The sequence below is a fragment of the Oreochromis niloticus genome, linkage group LG4 (assembly GCF_001858045.2).
Source record: "Oreochromis niloticus isolate F11D_XX linkage group LG4, O_niloticus_UMD_NMBU, whole genome shotgun sequence".
Classification (NCBI taxonomy): Eukaryota; Metazoa; Chordata; class Actinopteri; order Cichliformes; family Cichlidae; genus Oreochromis; species Oreochromis niloticus.
Genome location: NC_031969.2, coordinates 6,154,491 through 6,174,792, shown reverse-complemented (window position 1 = coordinate 6,174,792; position 20,302 = coordinate 6,154,491). Strand labels below are relative to the sequence as shown.

The 20,302-nt window shown below is 39.2% G+C and overlaps 1 protein-coding gene across 2 annotated transcripts; it reads left to right on the top strand.

Moving 5' to 3' along the window:
• The first annotated feature begins 1,507 nt into the window (after window positions 1-1,507).
• Window positions 1,508-12,369, top strand: syt5a (synaptotagmin Va). 2 transcript variants are annotated; one of them, XM_005468566.2, is made up of 10 exons: window positions 1,508-1,639; window positions 6,602-6,756; window positions 6,986-7,000; window positions 7,442-7,623; window positions 8,840-8,926; window positions 9,004-9,171; window positions 9,264-9,431; window positions 9,536-9,653; window positions 9,745-9,878; window positions 10,935-12,369. In XM_005468566.2, the coding sequence occupies exons 2-10, from the start codon at window positions 6,609-6,611 to the stop codon at window positions 11,142-11,144; spliced, it is 1,230 nt and encodes a 409-aa protein (XP_005468623.1). In that variant the 5' UTR covers window positions 1,508-1,639; window positions 6,602-6,608; the 3' UTR covers window positions 11,145-12,369. The 2 variants fall into 2 exon arrangements, with proteins under 2 accessions (XP_005468623.1, XP_005468624.1); XM_005468567.2 differs by lacking the exon at window positions 6,986-7,000.
• Window positions 12,370-20,302: the final 7,933 nt, after the last annotated feature.

Sequence of the window (20,302 nt, the reverse complement as noted above, 5' to 3'; positions counted from 1 at the left end):
GAAGTAACAATGCAAACAATGTACACAATGACTCAAACTGACTAGGAAAGGTTTAAAAGAAGATAGAGAACACATAAAGTTACTAACAGAGCACCACTTATCTAACCGAGGGTCACAGGAGTGCATTTAGTTCATAATAACCCTGAACTTTGTAAGAGGAAGAAAATGGATGAATGGTTGGAAGGAGTTTTAGTTTTTTTGCCCTATTTAACATCATAAAGATAAATCTGGATCATATAATTGTGGAAAAAAGAGAAAAAGCTTTTAAACATCCATAGATAACATAAACAGCAGCATTTTGTTCACTCTGTCCAACAGGTCACTAAGAGGAAATGACTGGTTCTGGATGTCTGGACATTCCATGAATTTCTTCCATTGGCCACAAAATTCGGTCCCTTACTATTATTCGAACACCTGTGGCGGCATGGGCAGCAGAGAGGACTTCCAGTGGAAGGACATCCACTGTGGGGAACAACTCAACTTCATTTGCCAATTAGGTTGGGCTTATACCACTGTAATCCATTCTGCGATTTATTGTACACTTGTGATTCCTCACAGTATTGTGTTTCTGGGGATTAATTACTCTACTCTCCGTTCATTAGGTGCTGGGGACGACATGCAAAGAGTGTATTTCTACAGCACCAAGAAAGACAGAACCCTAGTGTAAAGGCCAACAACATATTGGAAATGCAAATTGCAATGTGTATAAGGGGGCTCATCTCACCTTACAGGAGGCAACCTTTCTGCAAACAGCTGCAGTCTGACTTGGACTGACTGCAGTCACTCTAAGAGAGATTAGTGAAGGTTTCAAATAATTGCTGTCCAATTTATAAATGCAGACTAACTACTACTACGATTTCATCATTTTGAATGAGGCTTTATCAGTGAGCACAACTCAACTTCAGGTTATATTCCTTTGTTACCAGGTTACTGAGTGCAAATGTAAAAGTAAAAACTATGAATTTCTGTTAAATGGGTTTTTCTCTCTATATAGACAGATTGGTGATTAACAATGTATTACTGTTAGTTGCCGTATTATCAGAAACATATTGCATGTAATTACCCGCTGGACCCCATTCATCTCCTCCTAGATGAGTTGACCAATCATGATGAAACTTTGCATAGACATTGTCTAGGGCACTGTCAGTGCCAACATCTAATTGCTATATACAAATGTTTTACCCACAATTGTATATATTTGTCAGATTAGAGTGTTTGTTGCAATATAATGTATCATAGCATCATCACTACAGTGATTGTATGTTTGTATGTTTCCTCTCTGCTAGTTTAAATAATAAAGTGTCACTGTGTTAATGAGCCTTTATGAGCCATTTGATTTTAATTTGATTACAAAAGTAGCTTCAAAGGTGTTTCTGTATTATATGAATGATCTTAGCAATGAAATGCAGACTACCGCTGAAAAAACAGAACTAAACTAGGTGATTAGTTAGTAGCTGGCAGTGAGAGATACTGCAAGGATTAGTGCAGAAGGGCTGAGGGAGAGAGAGAGCGAGAGAGAGCGAGAGAGTCGTGCACAACAGCTTCTCTTTAATCAGTGGTGGAGGATTTATGGTGGAGAACATTTGGATGCAAAACGTAATAATAGAAAAAGACACAAGACGGACTGAGGTTAAATCATGTGAGTTATGCTTTTCCTCTTTTATTTTCACTGTATCATGTTTATTTTAGGTATATAATGCATATAAAATATACATTTAATCAAACTGTTCACATTAATATTGTCTATACCGTAGATATAAAGTATCAAGCTTTGTATCTATTAGTGTCTTATTTCAGGTCTTATTTACAGTTAATACCTCCCTGCTTTTGTACACATCTGTGTATTTATAAGCATATTACAGTCATGCTGTAAATTTCTTAAGATATAACAGTGTAGACGTTAATTTGCACCCTTCAGTTATTGAGTATCGATTGTTTTTGTGCAGTGAGAAAGTTCTTTCTTGGGAAATACATTTGATGATACATAGTGTAGGATTCCTAAGGTGGTAAAGATTAGTCTAAGTGGATTAAAGGAATCCACCTCTATTTCTAGTGTCTGTGATCACGTGAAGTCACCTGCTGTATTCACCTGTAACATCTCTGTTTGTTATGGAGGTTAAAGGTTTGCTTCTTTCCTGTCAGGGCTACTGTAAGTGCAGATGACTTTTTCTAGTAACTTTGTTTTGATAAGCTAATCTATTCCACAAAAAGGATCTGTTTTGTCATGGTTGGCAGCTATGTGCTGCTGTATTAGAGGTGAACCTTGCTTTTTTTGTTGGTTCATTTTCCATCTACTAACAGGAAGAAGTGAGGTTTAGACATCAATAAGTCTATTTGATTAATCAAGCCAAGTATTTGGTGGAGGCATGTTGGATGATCTGATGGCTCACTGAAGCTTGTATACATCAGCTCTGTAAACTCTGAGGTGCAACATTTCAAAAATAGCTTTTGAGATGTTTCCTTGTAAATAAAATGATGAACCAGCCAGCAGGCAATAAATGCCATTCACAGAGCTGTTATTAAAAGCAGCAGTCGAGCCCCAGCTGCAAGTCACCTTGTGCTCCTTTATGAAAGACAATGTACTGGCAAGGAATATCCACAATCTGTAGTTCCTCCAACAGTGCCTGTTACCATAGGTCACCAAGGTCACCAGAGTATCCAACGCGTTTCCAGATCGAATGAGGTGAAATGATGGTGTTCTGAAGATAAACTACAGAAAAGTGCATCTTTGATGTTTTACAAAGTGCATTTTTAGCCTTTTGGGTTTTTTTGTATCCAGGACGTGATAATATGAACAACCCAGATACAAAATATTACCTCATTATCAAGGTGAGATGGAGATGGGTAGCAAAGTGGCTTGCAGATACAGAGCAACTTTAAGAAGACTAATGCAGCTTAAATAGCAAATCCTATATGAAAGGTTGATGTGCTGAATGGTATGCATGATTTACTCTTTAACCATAGCACAAATCTGATTATTACATCATGGCTAATAATCTGTATACACTGAACACCTTTCTAAGTTGTCTTCTTCTTGGCAGCACTTTCTCAAAGGGCAGATTTTACAGTAATGTGAAAACATTTTAGAGTTTTGAGTTTTTAATCATAGGAACAAATTAGTGCATAAAATGAAGAACAAAGTGCTGATTCACATGTCTGCTGCATTTTGTGTCAGCTGGAATTGTCTCTTTTCCAGTTTATTCTATGCTAAAACAAGTACTCTTACTATGAATACCATTTATACAGTATCAGTCACATCAGGGTCATTTTACTCAGTTATACAACACTGCAAATAAAGAACATGAGAATGTGAGGCTGATGCAGAATATTAACACACTTTACTGGTTATTGTCATGTTTGACAAACTCTGAGATTCAGGTTTCTTTGTTTGTAACACGGGTTTTCTTAACAAAACAGGAAAAAGAAATCGTTATTCCAAAACCGTTGCTACTATTGTGTGTGGGGCATCCCTTCTCTTCAAGAGTTGCTTCACATGAATAATCTTTCAACTGAATTTCAGTCTTCTGACGTATGATTTGGGTGGACTGTGTTTCTCCAAGCTTTAAATTCTGGACAGACGCACACATTACTGACCAGGATTCTGACTTTGGGTGGAGCCCAGTTTAAAGCTGCTGTGACCCAGAAAACATGTGCAATTATCATCCAAAGGTTTTGGGGTGTTCTAAATCCCTCCAAACATGTCGTTATTTAACACACCTTCCTGTGGCATAAACAGTAATATGATACATAATATGATGTTTGCTATTATCCAGGATCCTCACTATACCATCTGAGGCTTATACCTACTGACACATTTATTTGATTTAAACTAATATGTTATACGCTGATGATCCCATCCTGTAAAAAATAAAATGAAGCATTAATTTATTTGCAATTGAAATAATTTAATTGTATTTTATTTTGACTCACATGTTTTTTATATTTTTGTGTGTAAATATGTTTTAACCTCTTTTTGATGCAGTTTAGTGTTAACAGCAATGTGCGGTGTGTGTGACAACGGGACAACTTATAAATGCTTTCAAAGTGCAAATCCATTCAAAATACACATACAGTGAATTATTCTATGTATCTGCATGCACACAGACACACAAACACACTTCAGTCTCCCTCTCTAATCCTCTGCTTATACAATCAGGGGGCTATAAGGGTCACTGTAACAAAGCTTGCCAGCTAAACCAGATCTCATTATTGAAATATGTTGCGTATGAGCCTCTCCGTGTGCAGTAGTGCATATCAGCAGGGAGACATGTATCTAAATCAGGACTAATCACAGACAGATGGAGACAACAGAGGGAGGAGGAGTGAAGGAGTGAAGGAGAAGTGGTGACAGTGTGGGCGGAGAAAGGGGAGGAACCCCAGAGAGGCAAACTGTCCTTAATTTGGTTAAGCCTGAGATTTTTGGATTACCTTTGACAATTAATCTTGTTACAGTGCTGTGCAGCGACAGAGGGATGTCTAGCGTGGGAGGGGCCTGTGTGTGTGTGTGTGTGTGTGTGTGTTTAAAAGTCACTAACCTTGTGGTCTGCTATGATGTAGCTTATTTATCTGCTCAGCTACATAAGTAGGATGAGTAATATGTATTTGTATTAGGTTGCTACATTGTAGAAAGTGATACAATGTAGCCACTTTCAAATGGACTAGAAGTGTGTTAGTGTTAAAAATGTATTTGTTATTAGCTATCGGTGAGTGAAGTCCTTAACCAGAGCAATTTGGTTCTCCCCCCATTTTTTTTTCTTTTTTGTTTTACCAAGAATCAGGAACGAGCAGTGTTTCTGACTGAGAAACAGAGATGTTCACAAAATAACAACTTGTTAGCCAAAAGCTCCAAATTAAAGTACGCCTTTAACATCAGGTTGTATTAAGTGAAGTTTTGGATTTGAGAAAACCTGGAAAAATGTCTTTGAGACAATAAATCAGACCTTACTCATTTAGACTTAGTCCTCTTAGCTGTTAATGCCTGGCTGCTAGGGAAAAATGTGTAGTCTCCAGCTGGTAGGTAACTGGTTCTGGAGCTTCCTGGTTAAAAACCTTCATTTGATTGATTTGGTTGCTAACAAATTGCTGTGGTCACTGCCAGTTTGCACAGTGGGTTCTCTTAACTTTGCTGTAAACATGCGCAAACTGTGAAAAGTGCAAAACAAACTAGAAACATCAACTGTTTGCCTTCAGAGGAAAAGCTGCATGATTTGAAATGTCTTGGGTGAAGCAGGAAGGCACAACTTTTACCTTTTTAAGTTTCACTACAAATTGTAGGGCCACAAAGGGGCCACTTAAAAAAAAAAATCTCTCTAAATAATGAAATTAAATATCATTCAAAAACTGTCTCCTTAAACTGTTTCATATGTAGTCTAGAATATGCTGATTGTTCTATTAATCTTGTACATGTGGGTTTTTTATTTAAGTGGAATTCTAAAAGCACCTGATTTTACTGGGGTAATTCAGTTTCCTGCTACATACAGATAAAATTACTTGTTTTATAGTTTGAACACAATGTATGAAATATGTGAATACCTAATCAAACATAACACAGATTAAACTACACAACAGCAGTCTATGTAAAAGTGATGAAGTTACAGTGACACTTACACACAAATATTTCACTTACCTGATAAAAAACAATGCTTTAGACTAAGCACACACTTTGAGCATGAGAATGAGGTGAGGGAGAGAGGATTAAAGGGATTACAGCCAGGTCAAAGGTCAAAAAGGACAGAGAATGAAATGAGGGCACATTTAAATCAGAGTGAAACAGTGAGAAGAGCTATTACTTTACTGCACTTTGTAGCTGCAAATTCTGTTGCATCGTGTAGGTAAAATTAAAAAATCCAATTAATCTAAAGACTAAACTTAGTAGAGGTCTTAACTTCCCCACAACCAATTTGTAATACTCTTCCCAAAAGCTGCCTACCATTGCTGGACATGTGTGGCTGCCTGATCACAACCATTTTATCAACCATATAAATATAAATTAACATTAATTCACTGCATCCAAAGTGGCACAAACCTACCTCTGCTGTGCACCAAGCGTGAGGCAGGGTACACCCTGGACAGGTCACCAATCTGTTGCAGGGAAACTCTAATTTAATTTTTAACAATGAATTTAATTTTCATATGCTTTTATATTTTTATATGTGAATGCTGATCCACAGCAAAAGCCATCTCAAAGCACATCATAAGGCTTTACAATATAAAAAGGAAAATGAAAACCAGAGAGCAAGCGCTTGATGACAGTGGAAAGGAAAAACTCCTGCATAACAGGAAGAGATCTCGAGCAGAACCAGATTCAGGGAGGGGCATGAGGGGAAGGAGAAAAAATAAATGCATACATAGACAAATGCACTATGGGAGAGAGAAAATGCAATTTAATGACACGCAGTAGTGGTGTATAAACACACAAAGAGAAGGACTGACTGTGACTGAACATAAAAACAGCATCGCTTCTGGTTTTCTGTCTCCTAAATCTGCCGATTTGCAATCCTATCGTCACGCTGCTGTCTCCGTCAAGCTGTCTTTACGATTAGCTTGGATGGTGTTATTTATTGTTTGCCTGCTTTTCTTTCTTTTTCTTTTTTTTTTACAGAGCAACAATGCGACTGGTCAACATGGCTGGAGTGCGGCTCCCCCGGGCAGCCGAGGAGGAGGAGAAGGAGCGGCGACCCCCTCCACCACCCGTCTCCCACCACCAGTTTAACAGCATGAAGAACAAGTTCTTTAATGAGCTTACACATCTGCCAAGTGAGCACACGACTATCTAAACATAATGTTACAGTTTAATCTATGTTAGGTGAAAAGAAAAAAATCACAAACTTTCATAGTGTAAACTTAAGGAAAATGTTAGATGAAAATTCAGAAAATTCAGAAACCAGATCAGGGTCTCTTTCATTTCATCATCCTGTCATTCATTTTCTCCATTCGGTCTTCTCTCATTTCTTCTCCGTGTGACCATTCTGTCCTGCTCTCCAAGACCATAAACTCAAGAGTAAGTTCATCTCACATCTCATGCTGCTGTGTTTGTCGCACACAGAGTCACGTTCTTAAGTTTATTCCAACTCATCCTGGGCAGAACAGCAAATATATGAAAAAAGGCAACTGATAAAATGTTGACCCTAAAAGCAAGTATTTTAAAGAGTCAGTCTTTAAGTTTATTTACTCATCTACAGTATAGCTTGCGACCATTTCTTAGAAACAGTAGCGCTTTTCAATAAATGCTCACGGTAAGAGTGCTAATAATTTGATTTAAACCAGTCAGAGGGCTGAGAGCCACTAAGCCTGTTGGATATTGTGACCTGATTATGTTAGATGAAACATTAACATTAACACTTTAAAAGGGTTTAACTTTTGGACCTGTGTAGTGTGATCACTGTTTTCTTTTTATGCAGCACTAATCTACCTTTCCCCTTCCTCTCACTCCTTTCTCCAGTGCCCATGTGGGCTGTGGGTGCCATTGTGGTTGTGGTCCTTGCTCTTGTCGGCTGCCTGGGATTCTGCATCTACAAGAAGTGCATCAACAAGGGCAAAAAGCCCAAGAAGGCCCGCGAGAGGAAGGGAGGACGAGGACGCAGGAAGAAGGACAAGGAGGGAGAGGAGGGAGAGGAGAAAAAGGTGAGAAAAGATGACTTTCTTTTCTTCAAAAAGAAGAAAACCTGCACTACTTGGTAACTCTGCTTAGTTTGGTCTAAAATTCCCTTACTGTGGGTTGTGCAGTAGAGGGGCAACATTGAGACACCCCCCCAAACAGGAATGTTTTTACACATGGAGGATTTTTACCCCTTATCTTTTATTAGCTTTGCATTTGGCTACAGTCAGTGTTACCACTGGTAGCATGAGGCTACATATAATATATAACCCCTCCAGGACCTCAGGGCCTCTAGTGGGCCCTCTGTTTATCGTCTGGCACTGTGAACCTGATTTCTATTTGCAATAGAAGACCAGAACTGGCAGGTCCACCACTGATGTCTAATGCCCCACAGATGGTCTGCAGAAGCTTTGGAGAGCATTTTGATGCCTGTAACATTATTCAGCATGACGAATTTGGTGGTGGGTCAGTGATTGTCTGAGGAAGCGTATCAATGGAGGGATACAGATCTCTACAGGCTATGCAAAATTCACCCTAACTGCCACATATTATCACAGATTTGCACAGCTTTTTATGCTAGCTTAGCAGCTATTAGGAACAGAAAGAAAGGGAAGCCTAAGGCCCAAGGCTAGCCTCATTTATCCTAAATGGTAACAGAATGTAGATGCTTTTTTCCTCTTTTTTTTTTTTTTTTTCTTTACAATTTTGTGGCTAAGCTATCAGCTGCTGGCTGTTGATCAAATTTAAAATTAGGAAATGAGGGTGTTATTAGGTATTATTATTATTATTGTGAATCAAGAAAGATCCATGGCTGCATACATCCTCCACCCTCTGCATGTCAACAGATGGAGTTAGCTGCAGCTCTGGGTTTTCTATCTGATTGTAATCACTGATTAACTGTTCGCAGCTGTTTGGCCTTTATCCAGGTTGAGACTAGTGATGGCCGAAATCACTGCTTAACCTGCACACAACAGCCACAGTACACTAGGGTAAACACAAAAGGAGTTGACAGTCAGAACTGCCAATACTTTGCTTGTGGGCACTGGAGAATATAGATTATTTCATCAAAGGGTTATATTTTCACACAGACTCCAAACCAGAATATTATATTTAAATATTTATATTTAAGCCTTCCTTGTTCATTTTCTTTTCCATATTTTAGACATTTTGCAGAATCATGGTACTTTTTTGTGAACCTAAGGCATGGTGTGTTAACTTCTATCCAATTTGTGTGTCTTCCAGGAAGGAGAGGAAGGGAAGGAGGAGGAGGAGAAAGAGTTATTTGGCAAACTTGAGTACACACTGGATTATAACTTCACTGATAATCAGGTACACACATATTTAACCCAATAAAAGAAGGATTTTATGACCTTCATCTAACATCTGTTTCCTCCCTCCTCTTGCAGCTGATAGTTGGCATCCTCCAGGCTCAGGATCTCCCAGCCATGGACATGGGCGGCACCTCAGACCCCTACGTCAAAGTCTACATGTTGCCAGACAAGAAAAAGAAATTTGAAACCAAAGTCCAGCGCAAGAACCTCTGCCCTGTGTTTAATGAGACCTTCACCTTTAAGGTTTGAATCACACTGATAATATTATATGATACATTTTTAAATCGCTGAGCACCACCTCATCACTCAACATTGTTAATCATTTTCTTCTTCAGATACCCTACAGTGAACTGGGCGGTCAGACTTTGGTGCTGCAAGTTTTTGACTTTGACCGTTTTGGTAAACATGATGTCATCGGTGAAATCAAGATCCCCATGAACTCTATAGACCTCGGACAGCCAATACATGAATGGCGGGATCTGGTTGGAGGAGAAAAAGAGGAGGTAAAGGTGTTTTTCCATCTCCTGGAAACATGATAAATCTACTGGTACATACTGGTTTTGGGCAAGATAACCAAATCCCTGTGTTTATTTTTTGTTCCTGACAGCAAGAGAAACTCGGTGATATCTGTATTTCCCTTCGTTATGTCCCCACTGCCGGAAAGTTAACGGTTAACGTTATGGAAGCCAAGAATCTAAAGAAGATGGATGTTGGAGGACTGTCAGGTGAACACACATACTCGTACTTGTGCTTGTTCTAAAGACTCTGGAGAGCTCTGCTAACTTGTTACTCTGATGTCATGTCTCTCTCTCTCAGATCCCTTCGTTAAGGTAGTTCTTCAACACAATGGCAAACGAATCAAAAAGAAGAAGACGTCAGTCAAGCAAAACACACTGAATCCTTACTTCAATGAGAGCTTCAGCTTCGAGATCCCATTCTCCCAGATCCAGGTTTGTATGCATCACAGTTTGACCATGTCATATTTAGACCAGAGAGTGGCATCAATGGACAGGGCTTAAATTGTGAAACTTTTTTCCTGTAGTTGCATTCAGCTTATGCACTATTTTATTTAAGGAGGCCTGAAACAGAGGCTGTTAGAAATACTGCTGTGCCAGTTTTAGACTGAAAATTCCAGCACTGTGTTTGAATGAGAAGAAACACAAACATCTGGAAAATGTGCCCCCATGTTTGCCTCTCGATTGGCTCTTGAAACTCACAAGAATAAAGGCAACATTTTTACCTAGCTCGTATAGATTGTGTGATTTCATCTTGTGCTTCTTGCAGAGATTTTCCTTTACTTTTGCCCCAACTTCCTCTAATGATACTCATGCCACAGTTTTAATATGTTGTATTATTTGAAAAGTTCACTAATGCCCGGTATGCTATATAGTTTTACAAGAGACTGAGCAGAGAAAACACTGGAATAATATAGGTTTAAAATTCAAATGAATTAGTTTGATATAGCCTTCTAAGAAGACCAGTCATTTCATGGATCAACCCTTTAAAAAAAATTGTGTTTATTGAACCGTCTGAGAATTAAAAAGAAAAAAAATTAATTTACAAATATTATTTCATATAGTTTTAATTTGTATCATAATTGCAACATGGAGCATTTTTACAATTTGTTGCTTAAAAAGTATTTTTGGGGGAGCGGGATGGCTCACTGATGATGATGATGCTTACACTAGGTGTTAAGAGGTTGAATTATAAATGTGAAAGTACTACCAAAGTATTCCAGATGGGACACGACAAGACAATGATCCAAATCTACAACAGGATGGGTGTAAAAAAAAAAAAAATGAAGGTGTTGCACTGACCAGTCAGTATCAACCTGATTGAAATGCTGTGGTAGGACTTTAAGAGAGCTGTACACAAACAAAAGCCCTCAAGCTTCAGTGACTTGAAGCAAGATTGTTGAAGAATGGGTTAAAATTGAATTTAAGTAACTCTTGCTAAAGGTGATTCTAAAAATATAAAAGGTGAGCCTCATCTGTCTCCTCACACAGAAACTTCAGGTGCTGATCACCGTATACGACTATGACAAGCTGGGCAGCAACGATCCCATCGGCAAGTGCTGGATTGGCTACGGCGCCTCAGGCGTCGGGCTGCGCCACTGGTCAGACATGCTGGCCAATCCTAGGCGTCCTGTGGCCCAGTGGCATACACTGCTGCCCGAGGAGGAAGTGGATGCTGCTCTGAAGGCCCCCATCCGCTAAAGACGCTCACATAGTTACTTACACATGTATACAGCATCATGTGGATAGCAGGGCGTTTGTTTCAATAATAAACCAGATGCCTGTAGAGTTATATAACTTAATGCATTTTTAACCATATTTCAGTATTACACGTAATTCCTTTTGTAACATAACTTCGAAATGTCATTGTATGACTGCATCCTATAGAGATGCTTACAAACATATGCATATTATGCATATTCAACTGCACACTTCCTCTGAATGGCTCACAAAGTATAAATTAAAGAGCCACAACACAGTTTAACATGCTTCCATAAAGCTGGAGGACTAACAAGACTGCATCATCTAAGATTTTAACTGAGCTTCAAGGCAAAAGTCTTCTACTCTTTGTTATTTATTGACCATTTTATCATTAAGCTTACACTGGCTTATGTAGTCAAAACCTGTCTTCAGGTTAATCCCAATTGTCTTCTTTAGTATAATTATGTAGCAGTTAATGTTGCTATTCTGGTACTCTGTCTGGTTAATAGAGTTCTCCAAAATAGTACTACATTTCCTAGAAACCCTGCTTCTCCTGCTTTTCGATTGATTTTTATGACCAGCAACAGCCCAGTCTTATATTACATTATCATGGCCACTAGCAGGTTTAAGTGCAAGGATGTTAATCTGTTAGCAGATTTCCTGCCTCAAAGTTCTGTTTAATGAAGTTTTATACAACAACATTGGGTCTAATGACTGAGGTTAAAGAGCTGAACATTATAGAATTTAGGAGAAATGTGAAATATTGCTGTTAACATTTAGTAGTTAAAAATGTTAAAAATGTGGTTTTGTTACTTTCTTACAGTACAAATAGACCAAATAGCAAAAACTAGCCTACCGAGCCTGTTGCTGTCAGTTCTCGTTGTTGTTTTGTCCCAGAGGAGGAAAACAGAAAAACCAGAGGAGCTCTGAGCTCATGTGTGAATCTTCTTCTCAAATTTCTATTCCTTATTTTGTCCCATGAGTTTATCTTCACGGCTCCTGTTTTCAACACAACCTAAAACTTTTCAAAGAAAATGATGAAATTTGTTGTATCTAGTGTTCCATGTTTTTACTTCTTATTTATCTTTGTCTTTGTGGTTCCTTCTCTGTTTGTGTGGTAAGTGTATAAACTGTATAAAGAACTGTATAAAGAAAGATGTTTTCATTTTCTTTGCATCTAATGTCACTGTAAATAAATAGCTGAATAAATGTTTCCAAACAATGACAAATGTATTTATTTATTGTGTGTCAGATTGGAAAATTTACCATATAATACTGCACATTCAGAGGTTTTACTGAACTTAAAATTACCCTTTATTATCTTGGTGTTATTATTGGCATAAATCGCAGCACTGAAAGTGGAGTCTATTTTTCTGCCCAGTCTGTATGGTGGTGGCTTTTATTTCAGTGTACCTGTGTGTGTGTGTGTGTGTGTGTGTGTGTGTTGATTCAATGAAGCGAGTGAAAGGCTGGTTTTAGTCCTTGTCTCACACAATGAGCCAAACATGTGAGGGAGGAATTAGAGAGAGGCAGGGAGGGGTGTCACAGGAAAGGAAAATGAAGAATTACCCAAAGCACCCTCCATAGTCCATACAAGACAACCCTTCACACCGAGGAGTATTAACTTGACACATTTTATTGTAAACCATTTTTACATCGCCCATAATCAGTGTGTTAACTCCTTTTGAAAATCAGTGGATGTGATACTACTGACGCAGGCCCATTAAGTGAGTGTGTAAGTTTAATTAAATTCAGACCAACACTGTTGGACATTTACCAGTTCTAGTTAACTGCAGACGGACAGATGGATGTCTCGACATGCCATAAACTTGCAGGTCCTTCGGCCAGATGAGCAAGAAAAACAACAAAAAAACATCAGTGTAGGAGCCATTTTTGGGTTAATACCTTATGTGGCCGCTAGAGGTCACCCTTTTCTATTTTGGTATGGTTTGTTCATGTAAAGGTATTTAATGCCGGGCTCACACTGTGCGATTTTTTCAGTCGCGCGATTCAGCTCCTGCTCAAACTGTACGATTGACTCGCAGGGGTTAGAAGTTCATAGGTCACGATGCAGGGTCTCACACTATACGGCCCGATGCTCTGATGCGACCTGAGTGCTCAAACTGTGCGTTCATAAAATGAAGGTTATAACAGAAATTCTGTCGCTCGCTCTCCCTCTCTGTCTTTCACTCACACAGACACGCACACCACCACCGTCAACTTTATGAAAAACATTGATCAGGCAGCTGTGATTGAGCAGCAGTGTAGATCCAACTATTTTCACGGTTCTTGTGGTCGTGATAATTTTGTGAGGCCACATCGAAAAGCTCGGGTGAGCTTTCCAAAGTTCTACAAGTTGTGCCTCCATCGCTTGTGTCCAGATCACACGCTGCACTGCCATGCTGCGCCGTTTTTTTCGCTGACATTTGTGTTTGCGCATGCGCAGTGTGAGAAGCTGCAGTGACACCCTCACGACGGTCGTGAGGATTTCAAACAGGTTTGAAATCCTCCCGACCAAGCGATTGATGATCGGGAGCTGGTCGTGAGGTGTTAATCGCTTCTCGTTACCCCACGTACACTACACGATGCACGACGCACGATGAAGGACAAACTCGGGCCGATCACCAAAACGGTCGCACGACTCAAAAATCGGCTCAAAATGGGCCAAAAATCGCACAGTGTGAGCCCGGCATAAGGTAAACGCACGTAATCGGCGTCAGGTGTGTCGTTAATTGTACGAAGGTAAACAGTTTGTGACCGCTGCGCTGTTATGTTAAGATGATATTGGAATAAAGACCAAAAAGAACAAGATAAGTACTGCTGGAGTTATTGGACTGTTTAATTAATTCATACATACCAGTGACATCGCATCACCCCCGTTAACGACCACCTCAGTGGCTTCAAGCGTAGGCTTAGCCTCTACAATCAGTTTTGATGAAGAATCCAAAAGAAAATGTGTGTGTGTGTGTGTGTTTGAATTTGAAAAATTATTCATTAAACTTTAATTATTTTTCTCTTACCCTCAACAGACAGTGAAATAATGAGTAAAGTTACAATATTTAGGATCAGTTTTTAAATGTGGATGGTTATTACAAAGTTGGATCTGATGTGTGTAAAAACTGTTACAATCTAATGTATAATAAAGCAGGTGGGGTCGTATCCTGTTGGACTTGAGGCTTGGTTTGGTTTTCATGTGTTAGGTTTACTATCCAGTGGGTTTAGGGACCAGATCTATATGTTTAGGTTTACAAAAAAAATGAAGTTTGGGTTTACTCTCATGGAATTAGAAGTAAGAGTACTGCATGCGTCACAGCAGCGGTCCCCAACCCCCGGGCCACGGATCGGTCGTTTGGTACCGGGCAGCGAGAGTTGAGGCTTGGGTGTGAAATTCATGGTTTTTATGGGTTTTTAGCGGGTTCTTTTAATCGTTTTTATCATTAACTCAGTTTCCATGGGTCTTTTCCCATGTGTTATGAAAAAATCTTCTTTCTTTTTTTTGGTTTTATACTGGTTTTATATTGTTGTATTTATCCGCGACACCTTAAAGGTCGGTCCGTCAAAATACAATCGGACATAAACTGGTCCGTGGCGCAAAAAAGGTTGGGACCGCTGCATTACAGGACCTGTGCTAAAGGATAAATTGCGGGTGTCTGTAACAGATAACAGCAGAAACATTGGCTAAACACAAGTATTCAACAGAGCACATAAAATGTTGTAAGTCACCAGAACATACATTTTAGTATCACTTATTAGCTATAGAATAATAAAACAATATATAACTGATAAATATATTGATTTTAAAAAGTTATACAATAGATTAAATACATTTAAATGAAAAACTGCTGTGCAGTCCTCTGCTTCCATGGCAGTGCAGTGCCACTATAGTCCACCTGAGGGAGCATGTTGCTTTGCTTTGATTTTAGACCGCTGCTGAAATCGCTGCAAACAATGCCACTCCGGGGTCAACCAGATATGGTGCAACTCTACAAAGTCACATTTCAAACTGAAGCTGACCTGTGACACATGCCAGTTGGATTTGTACAGATAATTGCTGGGCCAATGCAACTAAAATGTACAAGTGTCTTTATGACTGTTTTCCTTCAGGCTCTTTCCAAGAAAAACTTATTATGTCTAGGTCAGTGTTCTGCCATTTTCCCACAGCAGCACCTCTAATGAACACACGATTTAGTTGGGGCTTGTATCAAACAAAAGCCCCTGTCAACAGTAAATTATACTTATTTTAAGTTAGCTTAAATATATTAAAAATATATTATGATACGGTTGTACCTGCTGTTGCTTGTCCTTTCAGGTTGTGCAATGCTGTGTTCTGGGTTTCTTGTTAATTTTATAGGCAGCTCAGATAAAGGCTTGTTATGCGAAACACTAATTATGATAAAGCTTCAAACATTACTAACTGTTGGGAAATATTTCAGTATGGAAAAAATGTTGATTGTTGCAGCAGTGTTGTTTTCCTTCTTTGAGACATGCAACATTGCTACCAATCCGGTGCTCTACCCTGTGCCTCACAGACTGACTCTTCAATCTCTAACTCTGTGGTGTAACCCTGAACAACCCTGAACCCTAATCCTATAATAATGCTTCTTTTGTATGTAGTTTTTGTTCGCTTTGAATATTTTCTCTCAAGTGTTGTCAGGAGATTAAAAAAATAAAAATGGTAAATTATTATGCATTGTATGTCAAAGGTAAGTTTGATGTTAACTCTCTGGTGGCTGGTTCTTCAGCTGCTGCTATATGGCACAGTGTGCACCAACTAATTACCTCCATCCAGGAGCTTATGTTTTTGGTAACGTTTGCATGTGTGCACGCGTGTCATTCTGTCTGCACATGTAGACATGATAGCTCAAAAAGTTTTGAGATCATTCATTTAATCTATTAACATTTAGTTTACATCCACTAAGGTCTTAAGTCACGTTACTCATTTATTGGTTGAAAATATATTAAAGAATGTGATTCTTGAAAGTGTGGTGTGTTCTGTCAGTGTATACAAAGTATCATATAATGATTTGAAATTAAGCTCAAAAAACTGGTGTGAAGGTCAAACTGATAATAATGCCACTGTGATGGACCAAGCAGTAAAGGAAAGTTAGACACAGATTAAAGTCTATAAAAAGTTTTTTATTTAACCCAAAAAACAAACTAAATTATACAAAAAAATCGAAATTCTGGGCCCATAAAATAGGTCAAAGTAACAGAACCCTTGTCAAAAGCTGGCAACAAACAAACTGACCCACCTAAATGAGATCAAGGGGAAACTTAAACAGTGTCTGATCAGCCCACAAAGACAAAAAGGCTAGACACAAACCCCTAACTGAAACCAACATAAGAAATTCCATTTCCCGGGATGATCGACAGTTGTTGTATGACCCAATTTGCAGGTCTCCATATTGCTCTGCCCCTTTTCCACCTCTTAGGTCATCAACCAAGGGACTGGGAGCAGCTGGTAACTCAGAAAACAAAGAAAGATGAAATAATACACATAACAGTGTAAACTAAAAGTGCGCACTTATTTTAGAAGACCGTATTATTTGATTGTATACGTAAATTAATTCTAAAGCAAAATGAATTCTAACTACACTGTAAGGAATGTCTTAAAGACATAAAGACCTGGATGGCCGCTAACTTTCTGCTTCTTAATTCAGATAAAACTGAGGTTATTGTACTCGGCCCTGAAAATCTTAGAAATATGGTATCTAACCAGATTCTTACTCTGGATGGCATTACCTTGGCCTCCAGTAACACTGTGAGGAACCTTGGAGTCATTTTTGACCAGGACATGTCCTTCAATGCACATATTAAACAAATATGTAAGACTGCTTTCTTCCATTTGCGCAACATCTCTAAAGTTAGAAATATCCTGTCTCAGAGTGACGCTGAAAAACTAGTTCATGCATTTATTACTTCCAGGCTGGACTACTGTAATTCATTATTATCAAGATGTCCTAAAAACTCCCTGAAAAGCCTTCAATTAATCCAAAATGCTGTAGCAAGAGTACTGACAGGGACTAGAAAGAGAGAGCATATTTCTCCTGTTTTGGCTTCCTGTTAAATTCAGAATTGAATTCAAAATCCTGCTCCTCACATACAAGGTCTTAAATAATCAGGCCCCATCTTATCTTAATGACCTTGTAGTACCATATCACCCTATTAGAGCACTTCGCTCTCGCTCTGCAGGCCTACTTGTTGTTCCTAGAGTATTTAAAAGTAGAATGGGAGGGAGAGCCTTCAGTTTTCAGGCCCCTCTTCTGTGGAACCAGCTTCCAGTTTGGATTCAGGAGACAGACACTATCTCTACTTTCAAGATTAGGTTTAAAACTTTCCTTTTTGCTAAAGCATATAGTTAGAGCTGGACCAGGTGACCCTGAATCCTCTCTTAATTATGCTGCAATAGGTGTGGGCTGCTGGGGGCCTCCCATGATGCATTGAGTATTTCCTTTTCAGTCACCTTTCTCACTCAACATGTGTTAATAGACCTCTCTGCACTGAAACACACTTGTCCACAGCATGTTTTATCCTGTCTTCCTTCTCTCCAGAGGTGTGGACTCGAGTGACATGACTTGGACTTGAGTAATTAATTTTATGACTTTAGACTTGACTTGAAAAATTGTTCTAAGACTTGGGACTTGAACCTGTTTACTTGAAAAGACTTGATATTTTACCACAAATCTAAAATTTAACACATAATAACACACATAATATATAAAAAGTGTGCACCATTAATTAAATTCATTCATTCATTCATTCTTACCACACTCCGTACGTATGTGTGCGTGAACTGTAGCACAGCCAATCAAATCAACAAGATTAAAAAAAACAAAAAACTGCTCAGCCCAAGAATGCTGCCAAGAGTAATTTCTTTTAGGTTCATAAACTATGAAGTAGTCAATAAAAAAAAAAAAAAACTACAAATGCAATATGCAAAAAACATGCAAGATGAGAATCACAGACGGAGATGGGTAACTTCCAACTGAAGTTGAATTTGAAGTTGCATAAAGAACGGTAGGTGGTGCTTCTCTTTTGCTACGATGAGATAGCATCATCTTACTAGCAAATGTTGCTACGTTGATGATACTATTTGACTTTAATGTGTATGATATTTTTGTCATGCTATTTTAAATCCGGTCCTACAAGCGCTAACAAGAATAACATGCGGATTGTTATCTCAGAATTGTCGGTGGATGGTGAGCGGGGTATGTTTCAGAAATTGGGTCCTGTACCTGAACTCAGGGAACACACAACACACGCTCTGTTACTCAGACATGGACAGAGACAAACTCATATCTGCACAAACAGGCTAGGTGAGAGGGAGAGGACATGCTAATCACACTGCACTAAATTTACTGCAATGGTTCTTTGTTTTGTACTGTGGAAAGCGCAACACTTTTTGACTGAACAGGAAGTTCTGCTTTTGTGTTTTTCATTGAATGTTTATTCTGTGAATTGAGCTGTATTTTATAGAGGTGCAATTTCAGAATTACCTTGTGTATATTTTGTAAGTTCACTTATTTCATCATGTGTTGAGATAAACGCAGACGTGTTTGTTTGTTTTTTTTTAAAACATGGTTTATTATTTACATTTAACTTGTCATTGCAACATTCTTTTTTTCTTTTTTCAAAGACTTGAAAGGACTTGAAATTCAGAGTTTCAGACTTGTGACTTTACTTGGACTTTTACACCAGTGACTTGAGACTTGACTCGTGACTTCAGGATAAAGACTTACTTGAGACTTGCAAAACAATGACTTGGTCCCACCTCTGCTTCTCTCACCCCAACCGGTCGCAGCAGATGGCCTATATAGGCATGATATACAACAGGGATGGCCAACTCCAGGCCTCGAGAGCCGGTGTCCTGCAGGTTTTAGATCTCACCCTGGGTCAACACACCTGAATCAAATGAACAGTTCATCACCAGGCCTCTGGAGAACTTCAAGAAATGTTGAGGAGGTGATTTAGTCATTTAAATCAGCTGTGTTGGATCAAGGACTCATCTAAAACCTGCAGGACAGCGGCTCTCGAGGCCTGGAGTTGGACACCCCTGATATACAAACAGCATAACCCTGTGTCGACTGTTAAGATCTTCAAGTTCCTGGGTATCACCATCTCCCAGGACCTGAAGTGGGAGACCAACATCAACTCCATCCTCAAAAAGACCCAGCAGAGGATGTACTTCCTGAGACAACTGGGGAAGTACAGTCTTCCACAGGAGCTGCTGATCCAGTTCTACACTGCAGTCATTGAGTCTGTCCTGTGCTCCTCATCACAGTCTGGTGTGGTGCAGCCACTAAACAGGACAGGAGCAGACTGCAGCGGACTGTACGGGCAGCAGAAAGGATCATCGGCGCCCCCCTGCCCTCCATCCAGGATGTGTACGTCTCAAGAACCAGGAAATGGGCAGGGAAAATCATCACAGACCCCTCACACCCTGGACACAGACTTTTTGATCTGCTGCCCTCTGGCAGACGGTACAGAAGCCTGCAGACCAGGACCACCCGACACAGGAACAGTTTCTTTCCCCTCGCCATCTCCCTCCTAAACAGTTGACCTGTCACACTGCTCCCACTGCCAGACTGCAACTGCACCTTATGTACATTCTGTAGTATTCATTCCACCTCATTTCATTTCTGTATTTTTTTTGTATATAAGTTTAGATTAGTTATTTATAGTTGGTTTACACAGCTCTGTGTGTGTGTGTGTGTGTGTGTGTGTGTGTGTGTGTGTGTGTGTGTGATTTACATTGCTGTGCTTGAGACCAACCATCTACCGGAACCAAATTCCTTGTATTTCTCTGCACATATACTTGGCCAATAAACACGATTCTGATATAAGGAATGAAGAATCTAAACATCATGATACTCTGACCTCTTCTTCAGGGTCAACTAAGGTCAATTATTTTATCTTTAAACCAGTGCTTAAAATTCTGCTGATTTTGTTTGTATTGGTAGAATGTAGGAAATGATACTACTATATGATAATGTGATATAAATATCACATTATAATTTGCATCCAAATATCACGTTACATTGGACCTCTGACCCCGCTTTTATATTTCAGGTCTGCCTTTCTGTCGAGTTTCCCCCCACATGTGTTATGAATATGCTTACAGCTCTGCCTGTTAACAGGATTCTTTGCCAACGCTATAG

Coding starts and splice junctions, on each gene's coding strand:
- syt5a (XM_005468566.2), top strand. CDS start 6,609: ATGCGACTGGTCAACATGGCTGGAGTGCGGCTCCCCCGGGCAGCCGAG. Junction 8,927..9,003: donor ATAACTTCACTGATAATCAG/GTACACACATAT, acceptor CTCCTCTTGCAG/CTGATAGTTGGCATCCTCCA. Junction 9,879..10,934: donor TCCCATTCTCCCAGATCCAG/GTTTGTATGCAT, acceptor CTCCTCACACAG/AAACTTCAGGTGCTGATCAC.